Source organism: Hoplias malabaricus, chromosome Y (assembly GCF_029633855.1).
Source record: "Hoplias malabaricus isolate fHopMal1 chromosome Y, fHopMal1.hap1, whole genome shotgun sequence".
Classification (NCBI taxonomy): Eukaryota; Metazoa; Chordata; class Actinopteri; order Characiformes; family Erythrinidae; genus Hoplias; species Hoplias malabaricus.
This window is the reverse complement of record NC_089820.1, coordinates 41,654,574-41,668,736: the sequence shown is the minus strand read 5'-3', so window position 1 is coordinate 41,668,736 and position 14,163 is coordinate 41,654,574. Positions and strand designations below refer to the sequence as shown.

At 38.9% G+C, this 14,163-nt stretch overlaps 1 protein-coding gene across 1 annotated transcript; it reads right to left on the bottom strand.

Annotated features, from left to right (window-relative positions):
• Positions 1–863: 863 nt before the first annotated feature.
• Positions 864–13,805, bottom strand: LOC136677633 (BAR/IMD domain-containing adapter protein 2-like 2). Its single transcript, XM_066655210.1, has 14 exons — positions 13,752–13,805; positions 12,116–12,191; positions 11,788–11,874; positions 9,130–9,191; positions 8,875–8,946; positions 8,585–8,674; positions 7,951–8,082; positions 7,050–7,154; positions 6,170–6,266; positions 3,198–3,405; positions 2,293–2,355; positions 1,822–2,144; positions 1,123–1,186; positions 864–939 (listed from the first exon to the last, which is right to left on the bottom strand). The coding sequence occupies exons 1-14, from the start codon at positions 13,803–13,805 to the stop codon at positions 864–866; spliced, it is 1,509 nt and encodes a 502-aa protein (XP_066511307.1).
• Between the last annotated feature and the right edge of the window lie 358 nt (positions 13,806–14,163).

The window sequence follows — 14,163 nt, the reverse complement described above, 5'->3', positions numbered from 1 at the left end:
ATATTATATATGTATATATAATGTGTGTGTGTTTCTTATTGGAAGGGACCTTTTTTCTACCACATTGTACACAATCAGTGTACATGGATCAGTGCACAATCTTGTATCTGAATTTTGGGGACATTGCATAGAGGTCCATTCATTTTGTAGAGATGTACTATTCATTTTTCCATAAGTATAACTAGCTTGACTCTAACCTTAACACAACCTTAAAACAATTCCCCACAATGTTGGTGTGTAAACAGGTTTTGGTCCCCACAAATAAATGTGTTTCAACTTTTTCATAGGAAAAATTGAATAGCCATAGGAAAGAGATTAGGATTAATTCTGAGTTAATTATATAAAACCAGAAGTTTCAAGGTGTTCCCAAACTTTTTGACCAGCAGTGGACACAATGCATACTCTGATTCATTGACTGATTGCAAATGATGTGTCAGCTCAGACAAAACACACACACACACACACACACACACACACACACACACACACACACACACACACACACACACACACACAAAGAGAGTTCACGGCTGTAACTGAGCAGCTTTCACAGTTGGACAGTCTTTCTACACTGATCAAACAAAATGCCAACAAACCTGCTCCGATCCAAAGTGGGCAGATGGGCTTCCAAATGTCCAGAAAAAGAGCTGTACACACACAAACCAAGTCTAAATTGGACAAAAACACATTTCTGAGACCTTGAATGCCATATGTTGACATTCTTTCTCGTGTGAGATTTAGCATGTAGGGAATTCTAACCAAGGCACTAACAAACTGAAGCCACATGTAATGAGCTTTAATTGCTCTGTCTTGTTCAAGACTACTTGTACACATACTGTCCAGGAGCAAAGACATGGTAATGGTCAGTGGATTCTCGGGGCTGATCTGTCATTGGTCACTGTGGGCCGGAGCTTCACTGTTGCAAAAGGATTGGAACCTCTGTAAAAGGGCAGGAGAAAAAAGTAATATATATATATAGTATGGGAATGTAAAAGTATGATATCTATGGATATCTGTGTGCTGTCTAAAACTAAACAGCAGTGCCTTAAAGTGGCTGAATTCGCACACTATATTAAGGGTTTCCACAAACAGATGTAAAGAAAACTTGTTTATATAGTTTACCTGGGAAAGAGAGGGTGCTCTACGGCCTGCCCATGGGGATTTGTTCTCTGAAGAAAAAAGGATGAAAGTGTTCCAACATAATTACAATGATCAAAATATTATTTTTTATCAATTTAAATTATGCTTCAGCAAGCATTTCCGAACAACGGATCCACATTGATCAACTGCATATACAGACATGCTTGCTATAATATGTATATATAGGTATCCCTATGAAGGACCACACAATGACATACACAAATAAATATCCTAATCTATTTCTATATGGTCATACATCAAATTTAATTTGGGCTACTTGTGCATAATAATAAATTAATATAATTAAAATCACCGCGACCCTGAAATGGAAAAGCGGAAAAGAAGATGTATGTATGTATGTATGTATAATTAAAATATAATGTATTAATGATGTATGACAATAAAGAAATAGATTTGAGGCATTTATTTATGTCAATTTTCACAACAAAAATATATTTATTTATTTATTAAATCACTTATTTGTACATTTATGCCATTTTTGGTCCTCCATAGCTTCCTTTAACCAAAGCCAGTGCTTCTCAATAATACCACAGTTCCAAAATAATTTGTGCATATTCACCTCAGAACTAGACTCCACCTGTTTCTCAGGAAGAGGGGAGACTGGACGAATATCTGCAGGCTTGGGAAGTGGTGGAGCAGGGGGTGGGATCTGAGAGTAATTCTTGTGCTCAACTTTGCTCTCAAAATGAGACTCTGCCCTCCTATCAACAAGAGGTGAGACAGGTCTGAAGTCACTCGAGGCTCTTCGAATGGAAGGAGCCGGTGGAGGGATCTCACTGTAGCTCTTCTTAATGGTCTTGGCCTCATATGAAGATTCAACCTTTCTATCTGGAAGAGGAGAAATTGGGTGAAGGTCAGCTGAGGCTCTCCGGATTGGTGGAGCTGGAAGTGGGATTTCATGGCTACTCTTGATATCCATAGACACTTCATGGCCTTTGGGCTCCAGGAGGTTGTTCATGCTGTGGCTCCGGAGAGATACCCCACTTTGAAATGTAAGAAGGTCAGAAAGAAAAGTTGAAAGGTCAGTTTTAACTTGATACATTCAGTGAAATGTAATGCTAGTGTGAGTAGCACAAGAAAGTATTTGTTATGCAACCACAGGCATTTTGAAAAGCATTAACAGTTTCCCACCTTGCGCTCAAAGATTGAAAATCCTCCAAAGGAGCAACATAAGCTGCAGGAAACCAGCCCTGTCTGCAAACCAGATATATCAAACCAGTTAGAAAAAAGAGCAGAGAACATAACTAATGCATTCAGTACTTTTGCTATCATGTGTTCATTTTTAACTCACCAAAATATGGCAAAGTATATTTTTTAAATATTAATTAATTATTATTATATTTTTCCTTTTATGTGCAACTCATTAGAGGAAGAATCAAACTGCTTTATAGTCCCCGAATTAACTAGTTTACACATCATAGAGGTGGTCAGCGTATAATTTAGGCTTAAGCTGGTGTCAGTTTGTACAAACATTTCTCAATGTTTACAAAAATGTTTTAAAGCTTTTTGTGTAATATATAATTGTAATAAAAAAGTCAAACACTATTTGATAAGTTTTGCCTTTTTGTTTTATTAAAAAAACATATTTTTGAAAATGACAAGATTGAGAAAAATTCAATGAAGGAAAATACTCAGCATAATCATGTGCATTGATTTGTTCTGTTCTTGGGGATAACGTTGTATCCATGTGTGAGTTTTGGTTTAGATTATTTGAAGAAGGTGATTTTGATGCTAATAGTCATTAATGTAACATATTAATACTTGATTTTTATGTTATTCTTTTTTTATTAAAATGACAATTATGTAATTCCTAAAATGACAAAAAGTGCGGGAGCTTGAAATATAAATTATAATTATAGTTTGCCCTAAAATGCTTTAAAAATTATTTGTATGCCTAATACATCCAGGACGCTAAGTGTTAGTATATTGCTCGTTTCATAATGTGAAGTTGAATCAACTGAGAAAATGACTGCTGCTTTAATTACAATATTTTTATTACTATTATGAGAAGGGGCAATTTTTTGTTTGGGTCTCACCTCAGACTGTTGTCGTGGCGACCATAAAGCCAGCCATTTCGAGCTTCTGGTATGAGCACAGTGAGTGTCTCACCGCTGGAAAATGGCAGCAACACTGGGTTGGAGGTGGCAGGGTGAGTGACAAGTGCCCTCACTGGTCGACCACCACCAAGGCCAAGAGACTCGCCCACGGAGCTGGAGCGAGAACGACTCGGCAGGGGAGAGGGTGCTGAAAAAAAGGGGTGGGGGTGGGTGAAGCAGTGGTTGATTATTAATAGTGGGATTTGTTATTAAATCTATAAATCACAGTTCATAAGCTGGACAAGCATTGGAGAACACTATCAAAAATGCCATTGAACATCAAATAGAAAGCATAGCACCACTCAGATTCTGTCATTGCTGACCATTTTGTCAATGCTGAATCCTATATAATCCTTCTCCAACTATTCTATAAAGCTTGTCTAACCATTTTGTAAAGCTTGTCTAACTGCTGTGGTTACACTGCATGTTAGCTGCTCTACTTGACAAGAGTCGCATTTTGGGAGCTGGTACCCAATTTGTTTTTCAATACAAACGCTTGCCATGAACATGGAGCCAGTGTGCTAGCGGCAAATTTTAAGTACTGTTTATCATTGTGTTTTTTCGTGTTGTTTTGATGAAAAATACTCCACACTACTGTTTTTATCTGACCCACAATGGCTCACAAACATTAGCAGTATACATTTTTCATCCCTTGTTACACCATCCAGCTACCACTGGAATCCTTCCTTTGCTACAAAGCCAAAAAAAATCTGAACGTATTTAAAAGCTGGCACTGTGAGTCGAATAAATACAACATGATAGTAGTGTGTCGTATATTTTGTATATATATAGTGTGCTCATATGTATGCTTGTAGTGGAGATGAATAGGTTTTATTCATTTTAATAAAAGACTATCTTTAGTAGTATAAGGAATAATTATACTTTTTGAGACTTAATATGCCGAACGTTATCTTAATATGCAGAAAGACCTTTCTCCACTCTCTGTCTCTCTTCTCAGCCACACCAAGCCTAGATCGGAATTTGAGATAAGCGTTCCAGCAAGCACTGGCCCCTTGTGCTTTTTTTGTGCCTGAAGGTCTGTGTCAGAGAGTCATAAAACTGACACTACAGGCCCTTTTAAGGACAGTTTATGGCACAGGGTCTTGGAGGGTCAGGCACCTTTTTTCCATGACCTCTTACACATTTGAAAGAAAAGAAACACACATTCCTTAATTCCTAAGTTTACCTGGAAAAAAAAGTCACTTTTTTAAATGAACTTATGTAGGAACCAAGGTAGCTAGATACTCTATGTGTTATTTGGTTAAGAATGATGTAAAACATGGTTTGTCTGAATGATATTACTTTGTGTTAACATATAATCTCTTATATTGAAATTATATGATTCAGAATTCTGGGATATTCATTCAACAGGGACCATCTTTAAGTCTTTGTCTTGTCAGGTGTCATAAATTTTATGTGATGTCACTACCAAGGTACAGGAAACAGGAGCAAGAGATGCTCCAATCCTCAAACCATAAGGACCAATCAGGTATTCAAGGCGGTTTTTCTATATTCTGGTTAAAAACCCAGTGGCGCGAAATGACTCTAGGCTTTTTCGGGAGAGGGAGAATATGCACTCTAACTCACACTCCAGCTCCTAGAACAGAACTCAGAACAGGAGAAGAACAGAAAGAGAATATAGGAAGAAATTCTCTCTCTTGATTCCAGCAGACAATGCTTCTCAGATAGGGTAGTCAGTTAAGGGACAGCCCTGGCTCTCTCTAGAGCTCTCCAGCTCTCTGCAGGCGTCAGACTCTCTTATGGCTTATGGTCAATGAGCATAATTCATTAATAATAATTAATTCTAGCCAATTCTACTATATAATATGTAAAGTCATCTAACATGATGACCTACATGTCCAAGCTAAAATTGGACAGGTAAAGACACTACATTTTATGTAATGGTTCCCAAACATGGAGCTTAACAAAATTAATTAAATAATTAATTATTAATAAAAAAATAATGAATTATCATTGACTCCGCTATGTAGTATTTATGCCGCCGCAATGTGGAGCATAATTATTCCACTACATGCTCTTATGTAAGGCATACTTATAAACACTTTTAATGGTCTCTTTTTAAAACTTGTCCAACTGTTTTGTAAAGCTTGACTTATGGATCATCCATCCATTATCTGTAACCGCTTATCCAATTTAGGGTCACGGGGGGTCCAGAGCCTACCTGGAATCATCGGGCGCAAGGCGGGAATACGCCAGTCCTTCACAGGGCAACACAGACACACACACATTCACACCTACGGACACTTTCGAGTCGCCAATCCACCTGCAACGTGTGTTTTTGGACTGTGGGAGGAAACCGGAGCACCCGGAGGAAACCCACGCAGACACGGGGAGAACACACCAACTCCTCACAGACAGTCACCCGGAGCTGGAATTGAACCCACAACCTCCAGGCCCCTGGAGCTGTGGGACTGCGACACTACCTGCTGCGCCACCGTGCCGCCCACTTATGGATCAGTGAAACTTATTCAATAATGTTGTAAAGGTTTTCTTACTGTTTTACATTTATATATAATTTTTTTTTTTCTAAACTTTTTTTGGTAAAGTTTATCCAACCTAGCAACAGCAGCTGTGCAAGGACACACTTGGACAGCTATAGAACTGGATAGCTTTATAACTACAAGTGAAAGATAAAAAGCTAAAAGCATTAAGGGTTTTGTTAATCCTTAGAGTGTAATTTGTTGTGTCCATGTCATGTGTTTGCTAAAGAGTGTCCAAAGTTAGTTGATCCTGCTATGTAACCCAGTACCTGTTATACAAACAAGGACAATTCATTATCTGGCAAGGAGAAGAGCTCATTAGTGTAGTTGGCTGGTAATGTGTAGATAAATGGTGGACACCAGTGTTCTTGGTGGATCAGGTCTCTTTTAGAGTTTAGACCATTTTCTAACCTCTAGAGGGAACTCTGCCCAGCAGTTGGTGATCTTTCCCAGTCCACATATCCATACTCTCTCCGGTATGTAGGAGAGCGCTTCCAGACATCCTCAGCTTATAGAAAGAGAGAATATATTATATAACTTGTATACTCTATTATAAGAGCACTGGCTAACATAATTAGGCTGTGAAAGAGTGCAATTATGTTCTGTGGAGCTCAATCCAATGCCCCTCATCCAACATCAGTACATGACCTCATTAATTATGGTTATTAATACACTAATCAACCATAACACATAACCACAACCATAACCACAACACCCCCCATGCCCCCCCCCCCACACACCCCCTTGTTACTACACTCATTGTTCATTCTCTCTGCTCCACGCTCCACTTTTTAGTTCTACAATTACAAACAACAATGTAGGAGTGTTTAATAGAGTGAAAAGTGAGTGGACACAACGTTTAAAAATTCGAGCAGCACTGCTGTGTCTGATCCACTCGTATCAGCACAACACATTAACACTCCGCCACCATGTCAGTGTCACTGCAGTACTGAGAATGATCTTCCACTCAAATCAGACCTACTCTGTGGTGGTCTATGGGGGTCCTGACTAACAGGATGAAAGGGGGGAAAATAAAGTATACAGAGCAACAAATGTATTATGGTCTGTAATTATAAAACCAAGTCCTCCTGTGGTCAGTGGAACTCAGGGAATGTACAGTGAGTGTAGAAACAAGAACGTTGTCATAATGTTATGGTTGATCAGTGTAGATAACTGTATGTTGCAGAAATTATATAAAATATATGGTTGTTTTTATCTAGTAATTTGACATAGTTAAAGTGTATAATTGATGGGACAAGTAACGTGTGTGATGTTAACATGCGTATTTCACCAGTGCATCATGTTCTAGAGGGGTAGGGGTCCGAGGTCTGGAGCTCCGGCTCTCATTCACTTTCTCTTTCCATCCTTCAGATTTCTGCTGGAGTGAGACACCTGTCTGTACACACACACACACACACACACACACACACACACACACACAAGTTAATTGACACACTTAATTGCCCAAAGCACTAAGAAAATGTTTTCATTGACCAAATTGATTGTGTTTGAAAATATGTAAACATTTTTTACTTGCTCCCTGGAGCATCACTCCAAAAAAGTTGGGAAAGGGTCAAAATAAAAGTGAAAATATTATAGAAAATAAAGGTCACACTCTTCTGAAATATTACATTATAAACTGGTCCATTTGCAGCAGGTGGTGTCACACAGCTCCAGGGACCTGGAGGCTGTGGGTTCAAGTCCCGCTCCAGGTGACTGTCTGTGAGGGGTTTGATGTGTTCTCCCTGTGTCCATGTGGGTTTCCTCCTGGTGCTCCTTTCCTCCCACGGTCCAAAAACAGTGTAAGTGTCCATAGGTGTAAGCATGGGAGAGAATGTGTGAGTGTGTGTCACCCTGTGAAGGACTGGCGCCCCTTCCGGGGTGTGTTCTTGCCTTGCACCTAGTGATTCCGGTTAGGCTCCGGACCCACCTTGACCCTGAACTGGATAAACGGTTTCAGACAACGAATGAATGAACTTTCAAGTCTTCAGATGGCACTGAATTTGAAACTGTCATGTTACATTGATAAATATAGTCTCATAGGCTTGGGAGTACCTACAAAACTGTTGTCGCTGAATTCACAAATGCAACCGGAAACTCTATTATGCATTATGCTCAGAGAAAGCTCATTTCTAACAACATCATCAAACATAATTGTTGCAAGGTCAGATGTTTACAGTCGTGTTATGTACCTTGTTGACAAGAAACAGGAGAGTGTGTGTTAATCCGCAGTGTTTTTCAGCCAGGAAGCGGTACCTTCGCTCTTCCTCTCTCAGAATTTCCTGTTGGCTCTGCCTTAGATACTGCATATACTCACTGCCCTCCTGTACACACAATCATACAAACACACACATACACACAAGAAAATTACTGTATATATCTGCATATTTATTGCCATTTTTACATCAATAAACCTAACAATTTGTTAGGCTTGCAAATAACACACACACACACACATATACATACACACACAAACACATATGGCGGCATACCATGCATTCCGCTGGGCAGTAATGTGATTGGGCAATAATGTTGCTAACACCTTGGGAAAAAATTTTATTCTCTCTGAAAAATGATTACACTTCCTAATAAAGGTTGCAGTATATGGCAAATAAAATGAAACATTTTTTTTTCTTGCTCAGCTTTTCCTTTTTCACTTGAGCCCTTGAGGAGATTTTCTTTGAACAGTCCTGTTATATAGTTCCTTTCTAGGACTGAATTCTACAGAATAATACACCTCACAGAAAAAAAAAACACTCACGAAGAGCTCTTAAACACTTTAAATCTACAACACACACCACCTACACACACACACGTTGCTCTCACCAGAGAGTCTCTGTAAGCGCCTCTTCTCAACTGCCTCTCCAAAGCTGCAGCTTGATTCCTGACCTCCAGCTCATACACTCTTCTGCTGCCCTACACACAAACACAAAAAGAGAGAGAGAGAGAGAGAGAGAGAGAGAGAGAGAGAGAGAGAGAGATACAGCAACCCTTATTTAGGGTATAGGCAAAAATGACCAAGTTGTATACACTGCTCAACACACTTGGATATAAGTCCGTTATGTTAAACAGCACACACTCGTGTATGTTTGTGAATGAAGTGTGATTGTACTTACATCTATATACTCCTCGTCCAGCTTTACATTCTTATCCAGTGCCTGCAACACCTCCACATGGAACCAACAAAACTATGGAGATGACAGATCAAGCCTGTTAAAAAACTAAGAAACTGAACTACTGAACACTAGAAAAATGCAACTTCATGTATCCATGTCCCCTGTTTCTTCCTCCTTTGTTTCTGGTATAGCTCACCCTACGAGTGCAGAGAATAAGCAAAATGAGGGTGGGGGGATGATGAAAGTTACACTCACCAATCCATCCACCTCTGCTGTGAGCTTCCGCTGGGTCTCTGAGATCTGGATCAACACATCACCTGTGAATTAATCAATAAGCAAGAATACGCTTTACACCTACTGATCAGGACAGAGCTTAGAAACGTAAACCAGTCAGTCATTTGTCAAAATACAAAGATATGTTTAACACATGTTAAATCAATCAGTGAAACACTGTATCTGCAGCCACATCACTTGACGAAACCGAATTGGCACTTAGTGTTCTCCTCCAAGCATGGTTTGCTGCCCAGTAGCTATCTGTAGTTTAAACAGTGGCTAGTGATGGGCAGCATGCCCTGTTTTCATACCGTCTCAAATTATTAAGATGGTATAGGGCACAAGAGGTGCACACTAGATGTACAGTGAATGGGGTCTTTTTGGGGGTGTTTGCTCTAAGGCGAGCAGGTTATCTTAGAACAGGCTGAAAGTGCACACCCAGTCAGGTGTTGATAAAAACTCACGTCTGAGAGAACGAATTTCAATGACTGGTGCTTGGAGAACACACAAGTTTGAAAATGTGCAAAATAAGATTTTTAGACAAGTTAGCTAAATATGTAACAACTATAGCACAGGCCCTGTTTAAAAAATACATAAAAAAACATAAAACCTCATATCTGTAAGCACAAATTTGGTGTCTTCTGAGTGATTTGTCTCTTCCTTCCTTGCTCCCAGTGGGCTACTGGGATTTGTATTTCCTCTATTCATTTTCAGAGCATGTCATCACCAGCCAGTGAGCTCCCACTGTGCCCCCTCCCTGTGAGTTTCTTAAATGCACATGAATGCACAGGATTACTAATCGGACACAGAACATAAATTGGACACAGCAGACATGTCATAATTTGGAAATAAAGTCCACATTTTTAAGTAACATGGTTTACTCTGTTACTGTTATACCGCCCAACCCTAACCACCACTTCACTATCCAAGCTTTATAACACTGTGTGATGGGGTGATATAGCCTGTAATGGGGTGAGCTACTATGAGGATGATCCGGATCTTCTTCAACTAATGTCTGCACAGAATCCTCCATGATCTGTTGCCACAAACCACTGTCATTTTCGGACCAATAAGCAGAAACAGCGTCATGTAGATCCCTTCATGAGAAAGCCTAGAATATTGATCTTGACGTAGATGTTAAAATTGCAGCTCAAGGTTGAAGAAAACTGGTGGTCACAGAAAAAACCATTGGTCACCAACCATCTTCCTGGAGACTTTTTTTCATTCATTCATTGTCTGTAACCACTTATCTAATTCAGGATTGCAGTGGGTCCGGAGCTTACCAGAATCACTGGGCACAAGGCTGGAACACACTCTGGAGGGGGCGCCAGTCCTTCACAGGGCAACACATTCACTCACACATATAGACACTTTTGAGTGTCCACTACCAGTTTTTATTGTTGGACCATGGGAGGAAACCAGAAACAGGTTCCTTGTCTGGATTTTAAATTGGCAGGCAAGTATGACACTATAGCTACAACTAGTAATCTACCAGACTCACCAGGTATAGTCATAGCAGCAAGCCATTTTAAAATACTGGCCTGCCATCTGAATCCATGGTCCTGATTCGGAGACCTCTGATCTAAAGTGTTCAATCTGTTTTAAATTATATTATACTATTGTTTTAAATGTATTTAAAATACACTCATTACCCTGTGGTGTCATACAGGAGTCTGTAAGATAAGTACTAGTGCTAGTGTCCAAGTACTAGTGAGGGAGTAGATGACCCTTTACTTCAATTATTTAGCTAAATGCTCAGTGTCACCTGATCCTTCTCTCTTTCCACTGCTCCCTCTATCTCTCTCTCACACACATACACAGTCATGATTCTATTGCTGTTTCCCCTTCATTATCCACATTATACACAGGCTATAATCATGGTTCGTTATCTGTAACATAAACCAGCTCTAACACATGAACACAGCCTGCATGAATAGTACTGTAGATCAACAGAAGCAAAGCCAAATGCAGTGAAAATCAGCTTTCAGATCAATTTCAAAACAGCCCAAATCACATTTATTTTTGTCACTACATATAAACTGACACTAAGTTGTTTTGGGTCAGTTTCAAACAGAATTTTGTCATACTCATTCAAACTTGGTTAAGTGGTTTGAGTCAGGATCAGGTTTGGTTCAAGTTTGGACACAAAATTCGACGCTTGGGTTTCATTTGGAATGGACACAGGTTCAATTAAAACTGGTACATGGTGTTAAAGGAGAAATATTTATATTGGAAGAATCAAATCTCTTCATAGTCTCATAACCCCATTTATGCTCCAAAGGGCGGGTGGTCCTCATGGGGATGGCCTTATTTAAATAGGTGTAGTGTAGGATCTCTGGTACATCCAGGTCACTAGGTTTCGGTATACTGACTGTTTCATAATGTCAACAATTTAAACACTACAGCTGGAAAATGAATGTATTAGAAAAAGTTATGGTCAGTGTTACAGTGGCTACTGTTTGAAGATATATGTTTGTCCACTGGAATTAGACACAGCTGGGTGAAGCCACTTTGTTGATGTATTGTTTAAAGGACAAGCAATGCAGTTCCAGAAGGACAAAAGATGTGGGATGTGTTGCTGAGCAGCCAGAACCGTGGCTTCATTTAGAGGCATGTATATACACATTTTCCGCTTCTTACCCAGCACACGAGATGAGAGTGTTTTGAGGGCCTGTTCTCCCATCTTGGCCAGGGCACTGAAATAGGCCTCACTCGTCAATGCCAAGGCTGCAACACACACACAGAAGATAAGCATTTGGAACAGAAATAGCTCAGGGCCTTGGCATCATGTTGCTACTGTTGTGACTGATGGTGTTTACATGGGGAGAGTAGACAGCAAATATACATCAGTACACTCACGCACATTTAGGTACAGCACACATACAGAATGTGTGTATCAGTTTTTGTGTGTGTGTCAGATTGTGTGTGAGGGGGTCTTCTGTCACTACGCAGGGGGAAGTACACTCACCTTGAAATGCCTTGACATAGTTGTTTCCTAAAGTAACCAGCTTATGGAGGCTGGGATTGAATTGTTCCATCAAATTCTTAAACACAATCAGACACACAAAAATAAAAACTCATTAATAATAGTACACTCATCAAACATAATTTTAAAATACTTTAAAACATTTGGAAGGTTCTGTGAAAAGTATAGGAATTATTTTCTAACAAATTACAATTTTCCTTGCCTGATATTTCCAAACATCAGTAGTTCCAGGGTAAAGCCCTGTTGCTCACACTGTTGCTATATGACATTTCATGATTGTAGATAGTAGTTTAAACACATTTAATAGGCTTTGAAAGTTATACATTTACCAATGGTGAATGTCAATGGACAGACCTCCCACATTATGTTAGCCTTTATAAAAATTCTCAGTTATTTCTACTCTGAAAAATTGATTGACTACTTTATTGTTGATTGAAATAAATATTTTATACGTTTTTGTTGTCTATATTAGTAATGTAAATGCAGATGTTTGGAGCAAAAATCACATGCCCTCTCAAAAGAGGATACATTTAGTGGCAGGGTGTCAAATTCAGGATCATTTCTGGTGTGAGCACCCCCTCCAATACACCATTTTATAAATGCATAGTTTCAGTAAATGCTGTAATACTGAGGAGTTTTCACGTTCGTTTGTCTTCTACCTTAAATGCAATGTCTGTGACTGTGGGGAAATGCAGTTCTCTCACTTGTTTATGTTCAAAAGCTACATGTCGTTTAAGGTGGAACCGTATGTTTGAGGAGGTAAAATCTTCGTCGTTTGTACGTGGCTGATGTTTAACTTGTCTGTAAGTTTTTATTTTCTGTTTTAATTACAATTTAGTTGCTTAATTTTGTATGACTTTCAGTCTACGTTTACTTTCATGCTGTTGGCTCTCTTCCAAATTTAGAGTCAGTGCCAAAATGTAAGCAAAAATAAGACAATATTATCAAACTAGATAGCAAGAACAGAGCAATATCTTAGTTCATGTTTTTTTTTTTTTAACATTTGGAGGTCTATACTTTGGCTAAAAAAATCCAAATGCTGTTTCTCTGCTGTAGGCAAAGAAAGAAAACCTAACTGTCTAAACACTCTGTGAAACAAAAGGTATGACAGAATTACATTATTGGTCACTAAAGCTGCATACAGTGTAAATGTACCTTTAAAAGGTACAACAGAGGTTTTAATGTCCAGTTTTGTTCCCTAAGGTTACATTAAAACATTTACAATTATGCAACTATATTCCCTAGCTAAAGGTACATATTATGTACTTATGAGGGTACTATCACAGTTACAGTTTTTCTGACTGTGTTTTGGAATACAGACTTGAGTTCAGACTTGAGCAATGGTGAAGAAACATCCTCAGAATTTTATAAAAAGTGTTTTTTGATTAGAAATCAGTGTTCAGAATGTCCATTTTGAAAACACAATACAGTAAATAAGATAAAATGTGATAAATGAAAGCTAATGAAAATAACAACAATTTAAATATTTTAATATTTACCCTTATAGTATGTATATTTTTTAATTTGTTGGTAGAATTTTTCTATTAGTTCTATTTTCAGTTCCAAGTTTCCAAAACATACAAGCACACACACACATACACACAAAAGTAGGACTCACTGAATAGATGGCCAACGTGGACCTGTGCAACTGGTCACTGTTCGCTCCAGACATCATAACTCTATCAGTAAATAAATACACAATTTATTCACAAAAACAAAACATTTCTGACTGGAAAATGGACTTATTCAAGCTTAAAAGTACCTTTGATGGTGAAAGTCTTGTGCAGCAATTATTCCGCTTTGTGGTCTCAGCGACTAATACACCTCACACAGTGACAGATTATGTATAAGGGTGTGTGTGTGTACGCTTGTTTGAGCGACAATGCACTCACCCTATCTCTGTAATTGGTCATTGCAACTCTCTGTTATCACCTAGTATCATAGTGGAGAGAGAGAGCTAGAGAGAGAGAGAGAGACAGAGAGTATTCGATACACCCTCAGACTGGTGAATTATTAAGATGCGGGCTGGC

Bases quoted from the DNA above. Each gene is read 5' to 3' on its own strand.
- LOC136677633 (XM_066655210.1), bottom strand. From the start codon at position 13,805: ATGTCTGGAGCGAACAGTGACCAGTTGCACAGGTCCACGTTGGCCATC. The intron at 11,875-12,115 runs GTGAGTGTACTT...TGTGTGTTGCAG, and splicing joins CTATGTCAAGGCATTTCAAG to CCTTGGCATTGACGAGTGAG. The intron at 2,356-3,197 runs GTGAGACCCAAA...TCTGGTTTGCAG, and splicing joins CGCCACGACAACAGTCTGAG to ACAGGGCTGGTTTCCTGCAG.